Genomic DNA, 24,724 nt, shown 5'->3' with positions numbered 1-24,724 from the left:
CGACACTAAACACATAACGATGATTTTAACTGCATTTTAATTGTACAAAGTTGATTTTATCCCCGGAGTGACAGCTGACAGTGTGGATGATTTTACACTTTGATTCCATCACTGCAGCTCAGAATAACATGAGACACCTGTGTGATGATAACTGGAAATAAAAACCAAAGATTGTCTTTTATTGGACAAATAATCCACTCACTGTTAATTGACTCCCATGATTATAAATGCAACATTTGGGTCAGATACTACTCATCAGTCATTAACTACTTTTCCACTCTTTGTTTCAGTAACAGAGACAGTCTGGTATTACTTTTAAGTTTTTTTATGTGACATATTCAGAATGGTTTCTTCATCATCAACTAAATAGCAAAAAGCACTCAATCTAGAGTTAAGTCAGATATAATAATTCCTATATGTATTTTAAGCCTACCTATTTTTAATGTGTGGATATTATTCCTACTGTTTCTACATCTTCTTATACTGTTGTATGATTTGCGGTAGATTTAATAAAGAGAACTAACACAGCAACTGTCTTTCTGGTATTTATTCAAGCATTTGCAAATGGGCTCAAGCTTACAGAGATCAAACGTCACTATGGCTAAGAGAAAAAAACTCCTCTAAGTTACCTTATATTTATAGAAGTGAGTGAGTATGTAAAGGTGTACGTGTTTGCACAACTGTGTCTAGAACAAACCAAACAAACCAAACAAACCAGGTCTGTGGTTAGTCTGAGAGGAACTTAACCTATGTGCATGTTCCATCACTGGAATGCAGCGCGTAGCCACTAAGGTCACAAAGGGTCAATCCACTATTTATTTTCTGCAACAAAGAAGCAAAATAAAAGTAAACTTGTATTTTTCCACATGAGGTTACAGGCTATTGTTTGCAGGAGAATGACTGGATATTCAGTCCAATGATTAGCATGAAATCCTCCTCTAAAAGCCACAAAGAGTGACATGAACCCATGCTGGTTCTGCTTTACAAAATTGATATTTTTACATTGAAAGTGTTATCACACATACAAACCACAGAGGATGTTTGCTTGTTTTTTTTTCTAACACTTGATGACATTTAGACAACAAATGTATGTTCAAATCACTCACTCAACATCAGGTCAATATAGCAGCAACAAAATACTGGGTTAATGTTATCCAGAAATCCATTCAAGACAAGAGGTTGTTTTAGTTATATTTTACTGTTGAATAAACTAAATCAACTATATTCTTTTCAAACTGAAATGTCACAGTTTGTTATTGATTGTTAACAGTGGTGGAAGGAGTACTCAGATCCTTTACTTAAGTAAAAGTATAGAATTATTATCAGCTAAATTCACTTAAAGTATTAAAAGTAAAAGTGCTCATTTTGTAGGAAATCAGTGGCTGTGACTGATAACTGTTAAATCAGCTGGGTAGAGGACAGAAGAAAAAACACAGTTCTGCCACACAAAGTTTGATTCATTTTTCACTTTTCTCCAAATTTTGGTTTTTGTCAAACATTGGAAAGTTTTACCTCTTTGGGCTTCAGACAATTATTCATTTGGTAGAACTGCTAACAACTCAAACATCTGTAACATGACAATGAGTCAATAGTACACACAGGGGTTATGAGCCAAAAAGGTTTACCAAAGGCAAAACAAAAACAAATGGTTTAATTTTTCAACATTTTTTTAATGTTATAAGCTTATCATATATTATTTAACGTAAAATCTTCATCTGAAAAGTAACTAAAGCTGTCATATTAAAGTAATTGAGTAGAAAGTACAATATTTCCCTCTGAAATGTAGTGGAGTGGAAGTATAAATTAACATAAATGAAGATAGTCAAGTAAAGTACAAGTACCTATATATTGTACATAAATACAGTACTTGAGTAAATGTGCTTATTTACATTCCACCACTGATGAATGACTTGTGTATCTTCTGAATGTAATATGCACGTCGTTTTACTGGTCAAAGTCAACCCAGTGTTGTACTGGTACTATGGTGCTTTGTGTGTCTCTGCTGACTCAGTGCTCTGAAACACAAAGCAGCTTGATGTTCAGGTGTATAAAAGCTGTGAGCTCAGACAGGTATGAAGCACACCAACAGCAGGCAGGCAGTACACGAACATGTCCACCACCGACATGAACATGAGGAGCAAGGTAAGTCCCAGAATGCATTGTTTCTCTACATTTTATTTTGAAAAACAAACACACACACAGGAGTGAGATCAGCTGGAAAACACACATCTCTGAGTCTGAGAGTCACATGACTTTCCAACCTCTGAAGCTAGATAACAGGAGAGACTGATCAGTATTGATACTCACCCAATCAGGCTGATAATGTATTGATTATTATACAGTAATCAAGTACCGTATTAAAGTACAATTATGAAGTACTTGAGTATTTCCATTTGATGCTACTTTATACTTCCACTCCACTACATTTCAGAGGGAAATATTGTACTTTCTACTCCACTACATTTATTTGACAGCTTTAGTTACTTTTCAGATGAAGATTTGACACAATGGATAATATAACAAGCTTTTAAAATACAACACATTGTTAAAGATGAAACCAGTGGTTTCCAACCTTTTTTGGCTTTTGGCGTCTTACAAAAAGCAGTGTGTAGTCGGGGTCACATTTCACATGTCTATGAGTTGTTAACAGCTCCACCAAATAGTGATTTTTCCCTCTAAACTTCTCACATGCTTTCATTTCAATAAATGTTCAAATGATCCAATATTTCAGCAAAAATCAAAGATTAGAGAAAAAGTCCAAAAACTGAAAACAGATTTGTGTATCAGAACTTAGTTTTTTCTTCTTTCCTCTCCCATTAATCATCTCACGACCCCTCACATTTATCTGCTGACCCTTTGGAGGGGCCCGACCCCTAGGTTTGGAACCACTGGACTAAACTAGCTAACTGTATATAAAGTAGTGTAAACTAGCTCCACCTCCAGCAGCTACAACAGTAACATGCTGCTCTAACACTGATGCTTCACTATTAATAATCTAATGATGTCATATATAATAATATATCAGTCAGAGGGACCAAACCACTACTTTTACTGCAATACTTTAACTACATCAAGCTCATAATACTTATGTACTTTTACTGCAATACTTTAACTACATCAAGCTGATAATACTTATGTACTTTTACTGCAATATTTTAACTACATCAAGCTGATAATACTTATGTAATTTTACTTACGTAGGATTTTTCATGCAGGACTTTTACTTGTAATGGAGTAAAGCTGTGACCAATGATTATTTTCATATATACAGTATAGACAACAACTCTTCTGTCTCTGTCTCAGATCGTCTTCTACGAGGAGAGGAACTTCCAGGGTCGTTCCTATGAGTGCAACAGTGACTGCCCCGACCTGTCCACCTTCCTGAGCAGGTGTCAGTCCTGCAGGGTGGAGAAAGGCTGCTTCATGGTCTATGACCGCACCAACTTCATGGGCAACCAGTACTTCCTGAGGAGGGGCGAGTACTCCGACTACATGAGCATGATGGGAATGAGCGACTGCATCAGGTCCTGCCGCATGATCCCCATGGTAACCACACAACACAATCACATTACAGACTGATTGACAGTAAGACTTTCACAATGTAAGGATGTGGAGGTCGGAGTGGTGGAAGGACAAGTAGCATGTCTGACTTTCATACACAGTGACAAGAGTTTAGAGCTGCAACTAACAACTATTCTCATTATCAATTAATCTGTCAATTATTTTCTTGATTAATCAATTAGTTGTTTGGTCTATAAAATGTCAGATAATGGTGAAAAGTGTCGATCACTGTTTTCAAAGCCCAAGGTGGCGTCCTCAAATACCTTGCATTGTCCTGATGAACAATCCACAACTGAAAGATATTCAGTTTACTGTCAAAGAATAACAAAGAAACCAGAAAATATTCATATTTGAGAAGCTGGAATCAGAAAATTTGATTTTTTTTCTTAAAAAAATATTCCAAACGATTAATCGATAATCAAAATAGTTAAATTGTGACCTTCAGGAAGAGCCCAACATTTTGGGAAACACTGTCTTCTTTTCTGAGAGTCAGATGTTCGGATGGACATCAGGGTCAGCTCAATATGGAGCTGAAGTCAGGGTGTGGTTAGCTTAGCTTAGCATAAAGACTGGAAACGGGGGAACAGCTAGCCTGGCTCTGTCCAAAGGTTACAAAATCCAGCACCTGTAAAGCTCACTGATTAACATGATATATCTTAATTTTTTAATCTGTGCAAAAACTAAAATGTAAAAATTTATAGTTCTGCGCCTGAAACCACAAACAAATAAGAAAGCCAACAAGTGTACTTATTGTATTCTCCAATCATCCTTTAATTAAGTGTTTTGATCATAGTTTATTCTCCACAACCACCATCTTTCTCCAACATGAACCAGACTGTAGTTACCACAAGCAGATGATGTAGAAAGAGAGGATTTTAAAAACGCTGGCAGGGTAAATCCAACTAGGTGTAACAGTAAAGTTTATTCTTCAGCATTCATAGAATAAACATGTTTTGTTAATGTGATCGTGAGTTCTGAATATTGTCGAGTAAGAAAAATAATTATTCTGTCATTGAGACCAAAAGCTTCTCAGGAAATATGTCTTCCCTTTCATGTGTGACTCTTTCCTACAACACTATGTTAAATTTATATATTTGTTTATCTAATTGATATAAAACTTATCCCACTGATCTGTTTTCTAAGTTAAAAGGTTAGATTTTTTTTTAAAGTTTTGCTTATGCTTTTGCTAAGATAAAAAAAAAAAACAGTTCACACAGTCTGCTCCTTAGGATAAATACTGTATACTATCTGTACAAAAGTATATCGTGAAAAAAGTGAAATCTTAACGCTTCAGCAAAAAATTACATTTGACACAAAGTGTTCTACTTTTGTGCTGACAGTTTTGTCTCGTTTCCCATTTCAACATTAAACATAAAGACTTCAGATAGTGTTTCCCTGTTGGAAGTATAGTAAGAAAAACAGGGACTTTGGCACTAAAAAAGACTGTAACGTTGAAAGATATCTACTTGATTTGACATATGTGGACAACTGAAGCTTCACATTAGCTTCAGGAAAACTTTTAAATACAGAAGGAGGACTGTGGATTTTGTCCCCCATCACTTATGTTGTAATTGCATTATGAAAGGATCTTCTAATGGTCAGCATGAAGAGGAGGAATGATTACAGCAAGAAAAACCTGTTTTGATGTTCATTTGGTTTCCTAACTGTTGTGTTAAGACAGACTTGAAAAATTTTGAACCTATACTTTAACCTCAACCCCATAGAATGTACTTTGATCAGGTGTCCACATACTTCTGGCCATGTAATGTATTTTGGTAAAAATAAGGACTGATCTAAATTAACTCCCAAGAACTCTTCATACATTCTACTGACACTGACTGATTATTGATTACTGATGAGTGGCTCCATGTGTTGCAGCACCGTGGATCTTTCAGGATGAAGATCTACGAGAGGGAGAACTTCGGAGGCCAGATGTCCGAGCTGATGGACGACTGCGAGGACATCATGGAGCGTTTCCGCATGTCCAACTGCATGTCCTGTAACGTGATGGAGGGACACTGGCTGATGTTCGAGCAGCCCCAGTTCAGAGGCAGGATGGTGTACATGAGGCCTGGAGAGCACAGGACCTTCATGAACCTGGGCATGGGCAGCATGAGGTTCATGAGCATGAGGCGCATCCTGGACTCCTGCTACTAGACACTGTTAACACTGAGAAATAATAAAGTGCTGTTTGTTTAAATAAGGTTTACTGTCTGTTTCATGAGACACAACACAAAGAAACAGAAATTATCAAATTAAAGATGCTATGTAAATACTAACCAAAGAAAGCTAAAGCTATTCGTCTGTTTTTTATTTGGATCCCCATTAGCTTCCACAATGTGTTCGCTGGGCTTGCTGAGCTCCACAAAACAACACCGACAATCTCATTAAAACAAGAAAGGACAAAACAAACATAGATCAGAAAAGAAGTGAAAATAATTTGACGTATAATAATGAAGTCAATAGAAACTAGCAATAAAAACAAAAACAAAAGTATCAAAATAAAAAACAAAAAGAAAATGAAATCAAATGTTTCCAATAACTAAAAGTAACATCTGAACTAAAATTTAATGTACTTATTGATTTTTCTACATTATCTTTGATGTAAAAATACTATTCCACATCCCTGAATGAAGCAGCAGCTTTAAAGGGGACCTATTATGTTCATTTCCTGCTCTAAACCTTTATTCCAGGAATCAACTAGAGTAGCTTTGCATGATTCACAGTTTAATTAATTCATTATTTATCTTATACTGGCCCTTTATGCAGCCCCTCAGTTCAGCCTCTGTCTCTAACAGGCGGTCTTAGCTCCTTTCTCTTTGAGACCCCCTTTCCAATGAGCCCACTCTGTTCTGATTGGCCAGCTTTATGTATCAGAGGCATGTTAAGTTACCGCTGATGCAAACCCAATATTTCCTGCTTTACTGCTTCATATTAAACATGACTAAATAATAGGAGACTTTTCTTATGAAGAATTTACAGGAAATTAAATGTGTTCCTCACTAAATTAGTGGAGCTTCGTTAGCGTTAGCATATGGAGATATTTGAAGCTCTTTGTTCAGCAGATCAGTTCGAAATAATGCAGGGAAGAATAGTACAAGCAGAAACAGCCATAGTGATGATGATGTTTGATGAAGCGCTGCAGATGCCCAGCACACCTCCAACAGGTAAACTACTCATTTTATTTTGCCCTGATGTGTAATGGAGTCATGGCTTGTCGTGACTACCTCCAAAACAATGGAAAAATGCCATAATATTAGCGGAGCAGAGCAGTTAACTCACTCTCTGTGAGTGGAGCACATGACCATTTAAATAATTACGTAATGAGTTGGTGTCTGCTTGGGCTGAAAGTCCAAACACTGTTGGAAACCAAGTGTTCAGAGCAGTCTGAAGTTGGTGCTTTTTGCTCACAGGGATTAGTTCTACATACGTTTACCTCATTATTTGACATGTTGACCACATTTAATATGAACATCCAATGTTGTAACATTATATATATAACTGAAAATCAGGAAAAAGCATAATAGGTCCCCTTTAAGTCCAGTCATGCTAAACTCATGCTAATGCTAACTATCTTAGCAGATGTTCAGTAGCTGCCATCTCGCTTGAGTGAAATTCATGTGATTCTGTGCATCATTCAACATCAATAAGCAGCATAGAAACAGTTCATAAACACTATAATGTAATAAGCAGGGAAATAAAGTGTTTGTATATATGTATATATGTTGTATAATATAATTTACAGAACAAGAATATGAAATACGTTAGTATTTATATACCAGATGATTTACACAAGACATACAACTGTTAACAAAGGGCTGTTTGGTGTTCTAGGCAAAACGTCCACTGGCACCCCTGATGGAGTCAGGCCTGTACTACGAAGCAGGATTTGGGATTAGCGAGGTAACTTCAGGTTTAACTCTGGGTTTTCAGGGTTACAATAGTAATTCATTTCTTACCAGGGTACATCACCATGGTAAAATATGATGAACAGCTAACCTGCTCTGGAGCAGGTTAACTTCAGAGGATCAGATCACAACCTATCAACACCCTGACCATTGACCAATCAGATCACTGGAAATAAAGAGTCATCATTCCTACAGGATCCTGATATGGACAAAAGTCCTGAGGTTACAATAAAGTGACAAGTAAAAAAGAGCAATATATATCTTTATAGATCAGTGGAAACATTTTATTCTTCCAGGCTTTCTATTTCTACTCTGGTTTTAAAACAGAGCTTCTAACAAATGGAGAGATCCTTTATAACACTAAACACATAACAATGATTTTAACTGCATTTTAATTGTACAAAGTTGATGTTATCCCCGGAGTGACAGCTGACAGTGTGGATGATTTTACACTTTGATTCCATCACTGCAGCTCAGAATAACATGAGACACCTGTGTGATGATAACTGGAAATAAAAACCAAAGATTGTCTTTTATTGGACAAATAATCCACTCACTGTGAATTGACTCCCATGATTATAAATGCAACATTTGGGTCAGATACTACTCATCAGTCATTAACTACTTTTCCACTCTTTGTTTCAGTAACAGAGACAGTCTGATATTACTTTTAAGTTTTTTTATGTGACATATTCAGAATGGTTTCTTCGTCATCCAACTAAATAGTAAAAAATACTAATTAAGTCATATATAATAATTCCAACATGTATTAAGCCTTAGCCTACTCTTAATATGTGGAAATCATTTCTAGTGTTTCTACATCTTCTTATTCTGTTGTATGATTTGTGGTAGAAATTTCTGTATTTAATAAAGAGATCAAACACAACAACTGTCTTTCTGGTATTTATTCAGGCATTTGCAAATGGGCTCAAGCTTAGAGAGCCCATTTGCTCAAAGGTCTCTACGGCTAAGAACAAAAAACTCCTATAAGTTACCTTGTACAAAGTTCATTTTTTTTACATTTAAAGTATTATCACATATACAAACCACAGAAGATGTTCTTTTTTTTCTAATGATGGATGACATTTAGACAACAGATTTATATTCAAATCAATCACTAAAAATCACTCAACATTGGGTCAATGGGTCATTTATACATTAACGCAATACTGGGTTAATGTATAAATGTATTTTTTTAGTTTTTTTTTAATACATTAATCAATGTATTTTAAAAAAATCACTTACAGTATTCCTCATCAAGTTACCTGTTAAAGCTAATGACTCATTATTCAGCACGACTTAAAGGATAAGGCTTTCTAATTTTTCTTATTGTCAACAAATCTCATGTTTGGAGCCAAACCAAGAACAAACCACATCCTCGTTCATGCACAGTGGCCTCGTTATGACATGGAAATACTTTCCAGAGACTGAAAACATAATCGCCGGTATTAGTCTTTGGAGACGTTTCTATACAAACTAAAGTAACCAAACTCTTCACAATGCAGGAACATGTCACCCAGTGTGGCGATGTGGCTCACTGACGTGTTTTTGATAGTTTTGGACATAACAACGGAGGTCTACGGCACAGAGGAATAAGATATATCAGGCTTTGGATACACACACAATACTTGTAAGTAGATCAGTTCATTGTTGGTTCGTCTCTAAACATGAGATTTGTTGACAATAAGAAAAACATAGAAAATCACCAGCAACATCCTTTATCCTTTATATAGCATACATTATTATCATTATTATTATTACTTAATCTATTTGATATCTGCTCAGTTGGACATTTTTAAATAACTTTTATCCATTTAAACATTTTAATATAATGCGAGCTCAAATAAGCATACACATTCTTGTTCTTAACTTGAAATATATATTCTTATTCATGATTATTTTATTCTATTATGTTCTACTCTTATATTTTACTTAATCTTAGTGTGCTCTTCTGTGTCTTATTCTGCTTTTTTTCTTGTCTCCGTGCTGTATCACCAAGTCAAGTTCCTGTTTACATTGTATATTTGGCAAATAAAATGATTCTGATTCTGATATTATATGTTCATATTATATTTATATATGTTTTCACATTATGCTTGATTATATTAAATGTGCAAACACACTAATATAAATATAACTATCTGTTGATTATCAGTAAACTGTTGGTGTCTACAAACATGTTGATGGTCATAAAGATTTCTGACTTTGATTGAATTGTTGTCTGTGAATATTTTTATTTTCTTCTGCTCTGTTTGATCTGATCTTTTATTGATACTTTGGGTTCATGAGATTATTTTTTAAATTTACAAACTGTGCTTCACTTTTTCCTTCTTCAGTAATTCAAACCCTGCCCACCACTCAGCATCTATAAGAAACAGTTAATAAACATTATTATGTAATTAGCAGATAAAAGTGATTGTATATATGCTGTATAATAATATAATTTACATGAATATGAAATATGTTAGTATTTAATTATCAGCACCAGTTACAGAGGATTTATTTATAACTATTAACAAAACTCTCCATAAATCCACAGTAGAAAACAATGTAAACGCAAGGCTCATGTAAATCCCACTAATTATAACCTTGTAACATCTTAAAACATAACATACCAACTATAAATGAAGCAGGCCGCTACTTATTGTGTGAGGATAAGCTATCAATTACAATTCTAGTCTCATATATTTCCTGTTGATGCTGTGTTAACATAAGCTGCTGTAACTCTGTTAGCCCTCATTTAGTAATGGGAGTTATGACATCTGCCCTCAGGCACAACCCTAAAATCAATTTTATTCTTATGAATATGAATTAAACTAAATACACAAACTAAACATAACATATTAAAAACATACCAGGCTGTTCTCTCCGTGCCAATAAACATCACTCAAAAAAAAACTGGCCCATGGTTCAGTTGAACCTAAAATCTGACTAAATGCATTATGAATACATTATATTGTGTTATAAACTATAAATAAAGTCATGATGGTTTTCTCTCATTTAAAAAAAAAAAAACGTTTGGATATTTTCAGGTTGTAATTTTCTGACTTAACTTGATTTGTAAAATCAATCTTTATCTTCTTTAGTTTAACATGTGACAAGTTTATTTCTGAAAAAAGTATCTTTCTTTTTCTTTCTAAATTTTAACGTTGACATTTTTCATATTTCTGCTCAGCAGCAACACTTTATGTCCCCTTTTTATCATTAATAATCAGTATATAAACAGTTAAAAATGGTTTATAACACACTATAATGTAGTTGCAGATATAAAGCCATGTTTAAATGTTTATTCATATATATTATTTTTTAACAATTATAACTTTTGCTATGAAGACATATTTTATGTGATTGAAGCTGTGTTTTACAAAATTGTCATTCTTTATCTGTTTATACTGTTTAGGCCCATAAGTGCGGCCTCCACTTATGGGTGTCCACAGGAGGACAAATACATCAACAAACACTTATATCACTACACTACACTGTGGCTTACACTGTGTGTTATACACCATTTACAATAATGATAAATAAAGTCTTACCTTCTTAAAATGTAGCTAAGTCTATTTTTCTTCGGTGTCTTTTTGAAGATGTCTTGTTTTGTTTTTACATTTTAAAGTTTATGTTTTTCATATTTCTTGTTCAACAGAAATGTGAAATTAACTGTTTTATCTGTTTTCTGTTTGCATCTTTCATAAAACACACAAAATGTTTCTAAAGAACACTTTTTTTAGTCTCTCTCTTCACAAATATATAATCAATTATTGAGTCCTCAAGTCAGATTGATTTGACTTGTTTCAATCTGCTACAAATTCCAACAGAAATGTTTAAAGATTTCCAGAAAATCAAATGTAGTTGTTGTTTGTGGACAGAGAGAGAGAGAGAGAGAGAGAGAGAAAGAGTCAGCTGAGTGTTGGTAAAAGTTTGTATGTTTTAAGACAACAGTTCAGAGTGTGAATGTGACTGACAGCTTCATTGTCTTCAGGTTTGTTGTTCCAGAATGAATGAGAGAGAGAACTGAAGGAGACACAGAGCTGCAGGCCGTCGCTCTTTGTCTGAAACGCCGATTGTGAAGCTGAACACTGAGCGGCTCTTTTATGGCACGTTGCTGGCTCAGGCTGTTTGGACAAAAGGCTACAGCTGTTCAGGTGCTATAAAGAGCAGCAGCTGCTCACAGGTAACACACAAAAAACACTAAATAGCAGCAGCAACAGCAATCAGCTGAGCAGCAACATGACTTCCAGCAGCAACATGATGAGCAGGGTGAGAACGCACACAAACTCTGTCTAATCTAATCTAACTCAGACAGACTTTAACTTTTTAACTTCAGTTGGTTCAGTTTTTTTATTTTTTTATTGATGTTTTATACAATTACAGGCTTTTCACTCTCTCTAATTACCGCAGAGATGTCATTTTCAGAATACAAAAATAACATAAATTACTGTGTCAGAGTTACTGAACATGTTCCAGGGCAGATTGTATTTAAAAATAATTTCACACAGTTTGAAACAGTTTGATTTGTGCTTTGATCACACATTTAATAACTTTATATTAATGAAAAGAGCAGTTTCAGTGTTGCTGAGACATTCTGATTCTTATTAATGTTAAATATCTATAGTGTAAAATGTTTCTGAGTGACAGTCAGTGAGTCTGTAGCTTGTATTTCTTTATATCAGTTCTTCCTCTTTGCTCAAACTGTTGATACTCAAGAAAACGTACAAACTTAAAAATTATCAGAAGGTTTTATAGTCTTTTTTTCTGGATTTATGGATGTTTATCAGTGATGGACATCAGAGATATTGATCTCTAATCAGAGATATCCTCAGAAAGTCTGCATCACGCTGATTGTAGAAATATGTTGTGTAATGGGCGATTTTTAACATCCAAATTGCGTAAAATGGGCTGTAAGGTTTACAAAGAACAACTGTTTGGTTGTGTCTTATTGCTGAGTTATAAATAGTCAAATCATTAATCAGCAAATGCTTGTTTATGAAGCATCAGTACATTATGAATTACCATTAATAAAGCTATTTGTTATAGCTTATTAACCCTTTGTAATGGTGATTTATTGAGCAGTGGAAAATAAATAAACAAAAAGCACTTCAGTTGTAAAATAATTAGTCTCTTTTTCCAGTCAGAATGAGTGAGTTTTTTCACACAGACAGAAAGATGTATTATGATGAATCTAGCAGGTTATTGATCTGTCTCTGTCTCAGATCGTCTTCTACGAGGAGAGGAACTTCCAGGGTCGTTCCTATGAGTGCAGCAGCGACTGTGCCGACATGTCCTCCTACCTGAGCAGGTGTCAGTCCTGCAGGGTGGAGAGAGGCTGTTTCATGGTCTATGACCGCACCAACTTCATGGGTAACCAGTACTTCCTGAGGAGGGGCGAGTACTCCGACTACATGAGCATGATGGGAATGAGCGACTGCATCAGGTCCTGCCGCATGATCCCCATGGTAACCACACAACCAATCACATTACAGTCCTGACATCTTCATCAGTCTGAATCAGTTCAGACCCCATCTGACCAATCAGACTGCAGATTACACACATCCTATTATTATTATCCCATTATTGATTGAGTCCATGTGTTGCAGCACCGTGGATCTTACAGGATGAGGATCTATGAGAAGGAGAACTTCGGAGGCCAGATGTCCGAGCTGATGGACGACTGCGATGACATCATGGAGCGTTTCCGCATGTCCAACTGCATGTCCTGCAATGTGATGGAGGGACACTGGCTGATGTACGAGCAGACCCAGTTCAGAGGCAAGATGGTGTACATGAAGCCTGGAGAGTACAGGAGCTTCATGAACCTGGGCATGGGCAGCATGAGGTTCATGAGCATGAAGCGTATCATGGACTCTAATTATTAGAGTCACCATGAAAACATTGAAATATCAATAAAGTGCGTTTTGTGCTAACAAAGTTTACTGTCTGTTCTGTTGGATAAGAAGCTGCTGTGCTTACGGAGCTTTGCGGTTTTAGCTGAGAATTGAGGACAAATATAAACATTAAAGACTACAATCTACAGTTATTATTATTATTAATAAATCACATCATAAAAACATATATCACAAGTTATGATTAAATTTATTGAGTGAGAGCAACTTAAATGAGAGAATGCTGATTAGAATAAACAAGACAAATTTAAAATGACAAGAACACAGAATGTGTGTTACATCTGAAAAGGACACGTTTTTATTCAGTTAGTTTAGAATTTGTGAATGCAATGATGGACTTATGTCCAAAATATGTTCACAATGGCATGAATGAATAAAAATGTGTGTTTGCTGTGTGTGGAATAATAATAAGGGAAGATGTTTTTACCAAGAACAACTTTTTTTTAGTGTTTTTCTATATTCACTGTTAATATAATATACAATTTAGTCACAGTTACAATCGGTGATACACATACTGTATCTTTGTTGCCATTAGATGATTCCTCCGCAGAGCAGCATACAGTAGAACAGCATGAGGCATAGTATGAAGTAGAGTAGACTTGTTGATCTTCTCCACCTTTAAACATACTACAAAATCATGGCTGAGCGCTCAGGACCAAAAAGCTCCAAAACCAACACAAATCAGAAGGCTAAACCACATGACATCAGAAGGTACGCAAGTGATGTCACTACACCTGCAGGTCACCACCGTCACTCCGTCCTGAGAGTCAAACAGTCAGCAGCTGTTATTCATATGAAATGTTTTTATAGTTGTTTTGAACATCTTCATTTGAAGGCGCAGTGAAAAGCCAACCGTCAAGAGAGGGGAAAGGGACATAGAGATAGGATGAGTGGCTCAGTCATCAGGAAAGACCTCAGAGTATAGACGCTGCTCCATCATAATGAAAAGGGTCTGATTTGGAGACGTCCTTGTGAAGTTGTTCAGGGCACATACAACAGGGAGGAGAACCTGGGGCAGACCCAGAATACATGGGAGGGATTATATATCCTGGGGATCCTCAAATAAGAGCTAGAAGACATGGCTGAGGAGAAGGATGTTTGAGCTTCCTTGGCATAGACTGTAAAAAAATATGGATGTAGTCACTATGACATGACCCATTGGTTTGTGGTCTGCCGTTTTGAAGCCACGAGTTTAGTGACTTTCGCCATCTTGGATTTTACTGTCGCCATCTTGGATTTTTGGAGCCAGATATTTGGACAAGAGGGTGGTGCTGACTCTAACATTAGCTCCTAGTTTGGTAAGCATGGGACATTTACAGTTGATGGATACTGTGATAATGCTAATGGTAATTTTCACTAGCGAAAAACAGGCCTAAAACCATTCAAACTAGATGTACTTACTGGAAAAACTGAACATCTGACTCCTTAGAGCAGGGGTTCTCAACTGGTCTCCCACTGGGACCCACATTTTCCCATGGTCCATGGGTCCCATGGTTTATAGAATTCAAACAAAGCAAATTTGTTTTTCAGCTAAAACAGCCAGAATGTGCAATCGCTTCTTTCTACAAGCCATAAGACTCATGAACAGCCAAGCACCTTAAACCTGTACATGCAAAAAAAAAAAAAAGAAATCTACCTTTTAAATTGTTTTATACCATCTTCAATAATTTATGCCTTTTTTTTTTTTGCACTTGCATGGTTCATACTCTCAGTTGCAAGCACTTCACTACATATCACACACTGGGGTTTCTTTCCTTTTTTGTTCTCAATGTACAAAAATCCACATTTTGAATACTCTGGGTCATTTTTGCGCTTCGCCATCTTCCCTCCGAACATCAACAAAAACTTAAAGTGAATGTCAATCAAATGATGGTTACCATGGCTACGGTGCAAGACTGCTGCATGTCTCTGACACATGCCTGTCAAAATATTTTTCTTTCAAAATAAAAGACAAGTCCAACATCAGATGCGCATTAAATATTATTTATTTATTTTTTGGGTCGTGACCCACTAGTTGAGAATCACTGCCTTAGAGGGTCTTTTAGTACAATAACACTGAACAAGACTTATTTAGGTGACCAAAATATTACAATTAACTTTCATGAACTGAAAACACACTGTGAAATACCAGCATCGACATCTATACTCTAAGAATCTGGGGTTACACCATGGTTAAGTTATTTTATCAACATTGTCGCCATGGTAGCAACTTGTTAGTCACAAGGTAGTCACGTCCTAAAGCATAACCTGCTTTATTTTCAAATTTAAATTAAATGGGACCATAATTTACAAAATGAACATCATGCTGTATTGAAGAAGACTTGAAACTAATGATTGAGACTATATACTCATTAGGAAAGTGTTTAATGGGGTAATAAATCAAATCGGAATTAAGGTCATGTTTCTCGTAGTCTCTGCAGTGGTGGACAAAAACTTGAGATGGAGATCATCTGAGCAGGTGATCTCCAGGTGAGAGGGGGAGAAATGTCGGTCTACACATTCCCTCACAGCAAATCCATCTTCCACACAGGGAATATGGATCGACAGAACACGTTTACGTTCACTTTCCACCTTTCCTGTTGAAAGAGCTGCTCCACAGTTCAGCTCCGTACACACTGCAGCTGCAGCCTCCATGGAAAAGTCATCCACTGGTTTCCAGTGTCCCTGGTATTTCACCTCCAGTGTACCTGCACAGTGACTTGCTCCTCCAACCAACCTGACAGGCTCTGAACAGAGACAAAAGAGTCGTCAGTAAAACAAGAGAGTCATCAGTAATCAGTAAAACAGGAGTAATCAGTAAGACAAGAGAGTCGTCAGTAAAAGAATAAAGTGAGATGAACAAAACAAATCCTCCTCTTCTACCTGAGCACGTGAGTCCAACAGCTTTGCCAGATGAGCAGGTGTTTCTAGTTGAGTCTGATCTTCCACAGTCCTGGAGAGCAGACTCATGGCCTCCACACTGGAACTCTTCGGTCCACATTGGAGCATCCACTCCTCCATAGAGCGCACCCTGGAGGACTGAAGGAGCCCCACAGCCAAGCTCCCTACAGACCACCTCTGCATCCTGCTGGTCAAAGTCAGCTTCACACACTGAGGACCACGTCTGGTTAGACCAGTCAAGCTGGTTAGACTTCACCTCCAGTCTGCCTGAACACAGACTGGTTCCATTCACCAGCCTGACAGAGTCTGGAGAGACACAGAGAACAATATTTTATTAAAAACAATTCATTAGATTAGGAAGAAAAGCTATTCCATGGATTCACTGGACATTTAGAAAAATAAGAATAAAAACACCTCTGTAACATTAAATACATCAATTAAGATCAAACCTTAATCTGATAAATTTATCAGTTAAATTTACTCATTATTTCAGAGACATGCGGTACATTGCCAGTATCTCCACATTTCTTAGCAAAGGTCTGCAAGTAGCACTGTTCTTTGCAAACATCTCATTACCAATATTTGGCCATTTACCATACTACCCAAAGCGAACACAGGTTGCCTGCATTAATATGTTGGTACTTTAAAACCTTGATAACAATCACTGCCTCCAGATTGATGAAAACTGCACTGTTGTTCCATGAGATTCACTTCTTTCCTGGAGTCATGAACACAAACAACATCTGCTGATGGTTTGAAGCCTCCAGGAACAAGTCCACATCTCTACTCTTTAGGGTTTCATTGTCCTGATAACTGTACAGTTCAGTCCAATGGCATCCACTGACAGTCACTGTGACAGAGGATGGAAAAGAGAGATTACTGTCATAGATGATGTTATTGTTAGGCTTACCTGAGCAGGTGATCTCCATGACGTCAGAGAAAGATGAATTTTTTACTACACAGTCCCTCAGATCAGCTCCATGCCTAATACACATAGTATCCATGTGCCATAAAGTTCTGTTTGATGAATCCTCTCCTATTCCCATTAAAAGAGCAGAGCCACAGTCCAACTGCCTACAGACTTCAACTGCTGACTTCAGGGTCCAGCGTGAGTCCATGTAACTCACTGGTTTCCAGTCTCCCTGGTGTTTCACCTCCAGCATACCTGCACAGCGACTGCCTCCCCCCACCAGCCTGACAGGCTCTGAACAGAAACAGTGAGAGCCATCAGTAAAATGAGAGAGTCGTCAGTAAAATGAGAGAGTCATCAGTAAAATGAGAATCATCAGTAAAACAAGAGAGCCATCAGTAAAACAAGAGAATCGTCAGTAAAATGATGACCCTGATGAAGGCCACAAGCCGAAACGCGTCAGTCAACTAATAAAGCTGTTCTTCATACTACAAGTGTTGCTGGAGTTCTCATCTCTCTAGACTTCTTTCCCTTCTCCGTGCACCTTGTAAGTAGGTGAAGTTGTGCCAGAGACCCTTACCCTGCATCTAAAACAAGTGAGTCGTCAGTAAAAGAATAAAGTGAGTTTAATTAGAATAGAAATTAATATTCCTCCTCTTCTACCCGAGCACGTGAGTCCAACAGCTTTGCCAGATGAGCAGGTGTTTCTAGTTGAGTCTGATTTTCCACAGTCCTGGAGAGCAGACTCATGGCCTCCACACTGGAAGTCTTTGGTCCACATTGGAGCATCCACTTCTCCATAGAGCGACCCCTGGAGGACTGAAGGAGCCCCACAGCCAAGCTCCCTACAGACCACCTCTGCATCCCGCTGGTCAAAGTCAGCTTCACACACTGAGGACCACGTCCGGTTAGACTGGTCAAGCTGGTTAGACTTCACCTCCAGTCTGCCTGAACACAGACTGGTTCCATTCACCAGCCTGACAGAGTCTGGAGAGACACAGAGAGTAATATTTTATTAAAAACTATCCATTAGATTAGGGGGAAAAGCTATTCCATGGATCACAAACATCCATGCATACTGTGTTGAGGATGGAAGGATGACTGTTACACACTGTGTGTAGATTACTGCAAACTAAATGCAGTCCTGCACAAAGATGCCTTCCTTTGACCAGAATAGAGGAGTGCCTGACTGACCTGAAGGAGTCTCTGTGGCACTAAACACTGGACCTGGCCAGTGGGTATTTGTAGGACAACATTGACCCCTGTGATCAAGAGAATGTGTTAAAATGGTTGGCATTATAAGCTGCAGCTTCAGCCTTCACCTTTTTTTCAGACTGCAGAAAAAAAACAAAACTTTAAGTTGGGTTATTTTGCTGTTTTGAGCTATTTAAGTCTCTGTCTCTTTTTACACGTGTTTATGTATGTATAAACAAAGAATTTGTACATGCAGACTGGAAAAAAACATAAAAATAAAATAGAGTTTAATAATAAAAGTTTAATAAATAAATAAAGTTTTAAAAAATAATCTAAATGTTACCAAAACTGCAAAAGCATTTTAGGAGACCCTTATCCAACCTTTGTCTGCCCAGAGAGGATCCTCACTTACAGGGAAGGCGCTTTCAAACCTGAACAGCTGAGACAAACCTGCCCATTGATCGGTGCACCAAGAAGTGACAACTAACTACCATTAATAAGGAAATGGAGCCTGTGAATACTTTAACCAGCTCACCTTTCTCTGTTGACTTACTTCAGTGCTGAAGAGAAATCTACTTGTCCATCAAACAACAGTACAGTTCACAGTAGTATTGGGCTTACTCCCTATCTTCTCTTTGGACCTGTGAGCTGAGGTGGTTCCTTCAGTGGTTCCCACAAGCTAACAGGCCAATGGGGGAAGTGATAGGTTGTGAGGATTAAACTGCAGTGTGTTAAGACAACAGGGATTATAAAGAGGAGGAAGTCACTGCAGAGGCAGGGATGCAAGGTGATTGGCAGAGGTAAGAAGAGGAGAAACACACTACCTTTTCAAGGACAAGTCATTTTACTGACTCCACATAGGTAAGTAAAGTAAGGTGACAGTCTGGTGAGCTGTTCAGTCACTGGGTTTTCTCTTCTCCTTAACACAAACACCAAAGAGGTGGGCATCCAGTCCCTTGGCTTTGAATCAACTGCTGTGAAATACGGGCCCTGGTCTCAAATTTAGTGTGCATCTCAGAATCACTGAGGAATCACGCTGTGAGTTAAACCAAAACTAAACCCAGTTTTATCTCACATTGAGACTGTGAGCTCTTAATGAAGCTTCAACATTGACTTTCAGCAGCAGAAGGACGACTTCTGGACAGAGTCAGATGTCACTGTTTTAACACTTTGTCTGATACGAAGAAGAAATTATGATGACGTCTTGTCGTTCTCCTGGTTGCAGTTTGGAGTATTAGACGGCAGTAAAATTTGAAATGCAGAAAATAGCACCATATTGTCATGTGTATTGGCATATAATAAAGTTGTATAAATCTCATGATGATCAATGATATTTTCCATAATGGCTTTCCCTTAGAGAGAGAGACAGATGTCCCCGATGGTCTTACCTGAGCAGGTGATTTCCACAACAGAGGAAGAGATCACTGCTGTTGCACACTTCCCCAGAGGAGATCCAGACCGAACACAGTCGGAGAGGTAAAGGCTCATTGCCTTTCTGCTTGAGGTGGATATTTTGCGTGCTGAAATAGCATAGCCACAGTCCAGACGTCTACAAATAGCAGCTGTGTCATACAGAGACCAGCTAGACAGGACGTACACCGGGATCCACTCCTCCTCGTTCTTCATCTCCAGTGTTCCTGCACAGCGACCAGATCCTCCCACCAATCTGACCTCATCAGACTCTGAAAAAACACAAGATCAGTAAAGTGAAAAACAGAGTCATCCATCAGTAAAATAATTAAGTGAGTTTCATTAGAAGAGACATGAAGCTACAGCTGCTCTTCTACCTGCTACACTAAACACTTACACTGTTTAAAGTATTATTGCCATAAAAGGAAACAAGGGTTTTACATTTCCAGACTCAGTTTATGGTTGTTATGTTAAAACCACTGTCTGTGTTTCCACTGAATGTCTCTGCCCCTTATTAATACTTTAAACTAAACACTGTGTGCCATTCATTGTTCTGGAAACATATATGGTAGTTTCGGTTTAATGACCATAAATCAGGGTTGGAAAATTCACCTGTTTTATTTGTATAGTTATATTCCTTCAAACTAAACACTAAACACCAAAACATTATTTGGAAACACAGATGATGGTTTCTTTGTACCACTTGTTTCTTCTTATTACCATAAAATTGAGAAAAATCTAATTTTATAGCCCTGATTCATGGTTATTACATTAAAACTGTCGTATTAACTATGCTATGTTAGCTTAAACAAAACACCGCTTAGTGTTTTGTTTAAGCTAACATAGCCATAAAGTTAAGTAGAAAATGGTGGTTTAGCATTTTACAGACCTGATTATTGGTTATTACATGGAAATGACCATGTTTCCAGCCAGTGACTGTGGCCTTTGGCGGATATTTTAAAATACTGTAATCATAGAATTAAACAGAAACAGGCAGTTAAGCCCTTTGACACAATTCATGGATATAACACAGAAACGACCACCTGTTTCAAGGTACTGACTCAGACCATTAGTGTTTAGTTTAAAGGGTTGTTACCATTAAATTAAGAGAAAACAGGTTCCCCTTTTCAACCCTTATTCATGGTTATGATACAACATCTATCATCTGTGTTTCCAGGTAAGCAACTATAGAATTAAAGGTAGAATTTTGACGGTAATTTATCTGATATTATGAATAAATATATATGATATATATGACACTATCTTCCTAATACAATCTTACTATTGTGAGCAGACAGCCATTAAACTCCAAAATAACCACTAGTCTAATATTTAATATCAAGATAATACCAGGCTATTACCTCTGTAATTACCATGGTAATAACCCTTTATTACAAGATATTACCCCCTTATTATTTTGTTATTACCAAACTGGAATGTAAAGTGCTGCAGCTTTCTTTTTCATTTCTTCATTTATAGATTTTTTTATTTATAGACTTTCCATACCTGTGTAAGTGTGGGTTTCCTCTGCTTGGAAACCTGTGTCAGAAAATTAGAATAGACAGTGAGGCAGTTTTATGATTTGACCAAAGCTTTGGACAGATTAGAACAACATCTTAATGGAAACACACTGGTTAATACACAGACTGATTAATGTGAAGTTAACTGAGCAGATTGGTTACAACAGGTCTTTCTCTCACAATTCGCGATTTCGATGTGCTTTATTGGCATAAGGGAATAAACAGTACGTAGTTTTCATTTTTAAAAGCTAAAACACTCAAGGGGATGGTTAGAGGAGTCTTACCCAAGTCTGACCTGAGTTGTAGATGAGTCCTACCTGAGTCTTATCTGAGTCTTACCCAAGTCTGACTCGAATCTGACCCCAGTCTGAGTCTGAGTCTTACCTGAGTCTTTACTGAGTTTTATCCAAGTCTCACCCAAGTTGTAGAAGAATCCAACCTGAGTCTTATCTGAGTAGTCTTTCCCGAGTTTTACCAGAGTTTTTAGTTACTCTTACCTGAATCCAAACTGTTTTACCTGAGTCTTTATTGAGTCTTAGATGAGTCCTACCTGAGTCCAATCTGAGTTCTAGCTGAGTCTGACCTGAGCTACAGAGCAACATCAACAGCAGCAGCAGCAGGAGATCCATGTCCAGTCTGAGTTCAGTCCTGTGCTGTTAATCAGAGGGTACAAACAAGCATTCAGTAAAGGATAAGTAGTGGATCCTCCAATGAGAAACTGCCTGAAAACACAGTCCCTGAACATACAAGCTTTCACTAGAGAGTTTACAGATGCCTACTTCAATGTACAATCTTACAAAACTTAAATTACCGGAACAAGACTTCGTTCTGAAGCACATGTTTATGAATGATATAATACGCCATATATAGCCAGGCTTCTAAAGCAGCATTGTTACTGTTAAAACTCACATTCAGAGAAACTTTAGAAACAATTGACTGGCAGGACGACAGAGCGAGCTTCCAAAAATCTGGATTGTTCCAGGAAACATGCCTTCATCTCAGCTGACTGTAAATATTGAATTTCATGAAGTGGCACAAACCTCAAAATGTCTTTATCCGCCTCTCTGTGTCCTGGAAGATACAGCAGCGTATGATCACATTACAATGACAGAGAGTCAGAGTGCAGAGTGGATAAATGGACCATCAGGACAGACAGTCAGACAGTCAGACAAACAGACGCCCAGGTTAAACTTGAACAAACAGACGTCAGAAAAAACTGATGGTCAGCAAGCAGATGTCATCAAACAGTGTTTGAGCTCCACCTCAAGATCCATAAACACTCTGCCTGCAGCTCTTTATTACGACAAAATGTATTATTAAAAATTATTATTATTGTTATTATTATTATTGAAAAAAGGACACTGGTACTGCGAAAGATCAGAGCACTACAGACAAAAAGTAAATATTTGAACTTCAAGGTTCATTCTTGACCTCAGAAACAGCAGCCTGGCGCTCAAAACAAGCTCCATTTACTTTGTGATTCCAGGGCTTTCACATCCACATCTTGTGGTCTTCCTCAGTGGATGGAGTTACTAGTTGTAATGGAGATGGTTTGGTCTACGTTGCAACATATATGACAACCGAAAGCATTACATGGTTTATTTTTTTTTTTATTATTTCCTTTTCTTTTATCATCCTGCTCCCTCTGATATGTTCATGGACACAAGTTATGTCTGTTTCAATAAAGTTTATTGGAAACAATAAAGATGTCGTTGTTTACCAGGCAGGAGGCTCTGATGAAAGGCCCTATCCAGGTGCATTGTGGGAAATAACGATCAGGATGTCTCCACCTCTGCTGCACATATTTGGACCATTCTGTTTTTAATCTGTCTCACACTCCTCCAACTACTTTATATCAGAGACATTGTTAACACTGTTTAAGTTAACATTTTCCATTTCTTTATATGTACCATAAACCTGAACCACAGTCTGAACAAGGGATGAACTACAGAGTTTGACTGTACGACTGTTCTGACTGTAAAAACTGATCAAACATGCAGTGACCTGATGATTAAAACATCAAAATCCTTTATGTTACAACCATACAACCAAGTAATTTTAAAACCATATAAAAATTAATTATCTGCTTTACACAAGTATAAACATAGAATACAATATACAGCAACTATACATCTGTTCTAAAAATCTGACAGTTATGGCACATTATGCTCAAGGTTTAATAAAATGATTTCTCTGAACTCTACATCCAGTTACAGAGGTAAACCATTAGTTTCTCTAAAAGATAATTAGCTGGCAATGTTTGAAAAACCCAGAAGGTCAGCAGACCTATTGCTGTTCTGACAGTATTTCCAGAATCCCCAAGAACTCTTCTAACCATCTGGATTAAAAAAAAAAAAAAAAAGTCCACTGCACGATAAAGAAGATTTTTAACTTGTGACTCTGTTTCCTATCCATATAGCTGACAAGCTGCCATCTTTGTTTTGATACAGAAGGAGAGTAGCAGCTGGAGAAACAGGTTGAAAATTTTTCTTATGATTCAGCAGGCGAAATATTTTTTCATCTAGGAAACGTTAAAAGAGTCTTTGAGGATTCTGAAACAAGCTTTTGGGTTTTCAAACATTGCAGATTAATTATTTTTTTGGAGTAACCGATAATTACATCTGTGACCTGAATGTATGCTAATACATGAGAGGCACAAACTGGGCCTAGGATGCTACATGATACATGCTAAAAGCAGCTGGGATATTTTCTTCTTCTCTTGTTCCTGTCTGTCACAGCAGCTCCGGGTTCATCAGTTTGAATCTTCAGATGGACGTATGGTTCCTCAACTCCTTTTCTACCTGGAGCATTTGCTGCAGCTCCAGGATTTCATGATGGAGTTGGTCCTGTTTAGTTTTCTTAGATTTTCAGATTTCCTCAGCTGAACGCTCCTTACAGACGCTCTGCGGCTCTTCCATTTAGTGGGAACCTCCACAGCCTCCAGTTTTTTAGTCTCTGCCTGTAGGATCTTATGAATCAAAACATAATTTAACTGAAGAAGAGACAATTTGATAAATGTTATAAAAATATTTTCTGTCATTTATTACCAAATGTTTTAATTATTGATGTATAATTTAAACAAAAACTTGCAAAACATCATTAAAATGTTGAAAGAAACCAGAATTACCTGACAAATGCAGACGTGATGAAAACAAGCAGAATTGGAAATATCATAAACTGGTCATTTCAAAAACAACAGTAAAGTCGAAATATTTTGATTATCAGTGACTTCATCCACTTTGTTTACTCTTCTTCCTGTCATCTTTTAAACCTCATCTCATCATGTTACTCTTGCTCTCGTCTTTTTTAGACTCCTGTTTTTTTTATGTCTGACTCTTCTCCACATCTTCTATGTTTCAGTGTTCCAACTCCTTCATTTCCTCCTCTCTTCTCTTCTCCACTTCTCTTTATCTTCTCGCTCCTCTCATCATGGAGAAGTCA

General features: G+C 37.2%; 4 protein-coding genes across 4 annotated transcripts; 2 read left to right on the top strand and 2 right to left on the bottom strand.

Moving 5' to 3' along the window:
• The first annotated feature begins 2,022 nt into the window (after positions 1-2,022).
• On the top strand, positions 2,023-5,740 carry LOC121897508 (gamma-crystallin M2-like). Its single transcript, XM_042412053.1, has 3 exons — positions 2,023-2,142; positions 3,304-3,546; positions 5,440-5,740. Exons 1-3 carry the CDS (start codon positions 2,110-2,112, stop codon positions 5,716-5,718), a joined length of 555 nt encoding a protein of 184 aa, XP_042267987.1. The 5' UTR covers positions 2,023-2,109; the 3' UTR covers positions 5,719-5,740.
• Positions 5,741-11,530: 5,790 nt separating this feature from the next.
• Positions 11,531-13,342, top strand: LOC121897567 (gamma-crystallin M2-like). The gene is made up of 3 exons (XM_042412131.1): positions 11,531-11,726; positions 12,680-12,922; positions 13,064-13,342. Exons 1-3 carry the CDS (start codon positions 11,697-11,699, stop codon positions 13,340-13,342), a joined length of 552 nt encoding a protein of 183 aa, XP_042268065.1. The 5' UTR covers positions 11,531-11,696.
• Positions 13,343-15,357: 2,015 nt separating this feature from the next.
• LOC121897958 (scavenger receptor cysteine-rich type 1 protein M130-like) lies at positions 15,358-16,439 on the bottom strand. The gene is made up of 2 exons (XM_042412778.1): positions 16,232-16,439; positions 15,358-16,095 (listed from the first exon to the last, which is right to left on the bottom strand). The coding sequence occupies exons 1-2, from the start codon at positions 16,347-16,349 to the stop codon at positions 15,749-15,751; spliced, it is 465 nt and encodes a 154-aa protein (XP_042268712.1). The 5' UTR covers positions 16,350-16,439; the 3' UTR covers positions 15,358-15,748.
• Positions 16,440-16,956: 517 nt separating this feature from the next.
• On the bottom strand, positions 16,957-21,691 carry LOC121897262 (scavenger receptor cysteine-rich type 1 protein M130-like). The gene is made up of 5 exons (XM_042411655.1): positions 21,270-21,691; positions 19,742-20,035; positions 17,823-18,146; positions 17,160-17,453; positions 16,957-17,099 (listed from the first exon to the last, which is right to left on the bottom strand). The coding sequence occupies exons 2-5, from the start codon at positions 19,977-19,979 to the stop codon at positions 16,957-16,959; spliced, it is 999 nt and encodes a 332-aa protein (XP_042267589.1). The 5' UTR covers positions 19,980-20,035; positions 21,270-21,691.
• Between the last annotated feature and the right edge of the window lie 3,033 nt (positions 21,692-24,724).

Source organism: Thunnus maccoyii, chromosome 5 (genome assembly GCF_910596095.1).
Source record: "Thunnus maccoyii chromosome 5, fThuMac1.1, whole genome shotgun sequence".
Taxonomy (NCBI): domain Eukaryota; kingdom Metazoa; phylum Chordata; class Actinopteri; order Scombriformes; family Scombridae; genus Thunnus; species Thunnus maccoyii.
The sequence above is the reverse complement of the archived record's forward strand: the minus strand, read 5'-3'. Positions and strand labels throughout refer to the sequence as shown.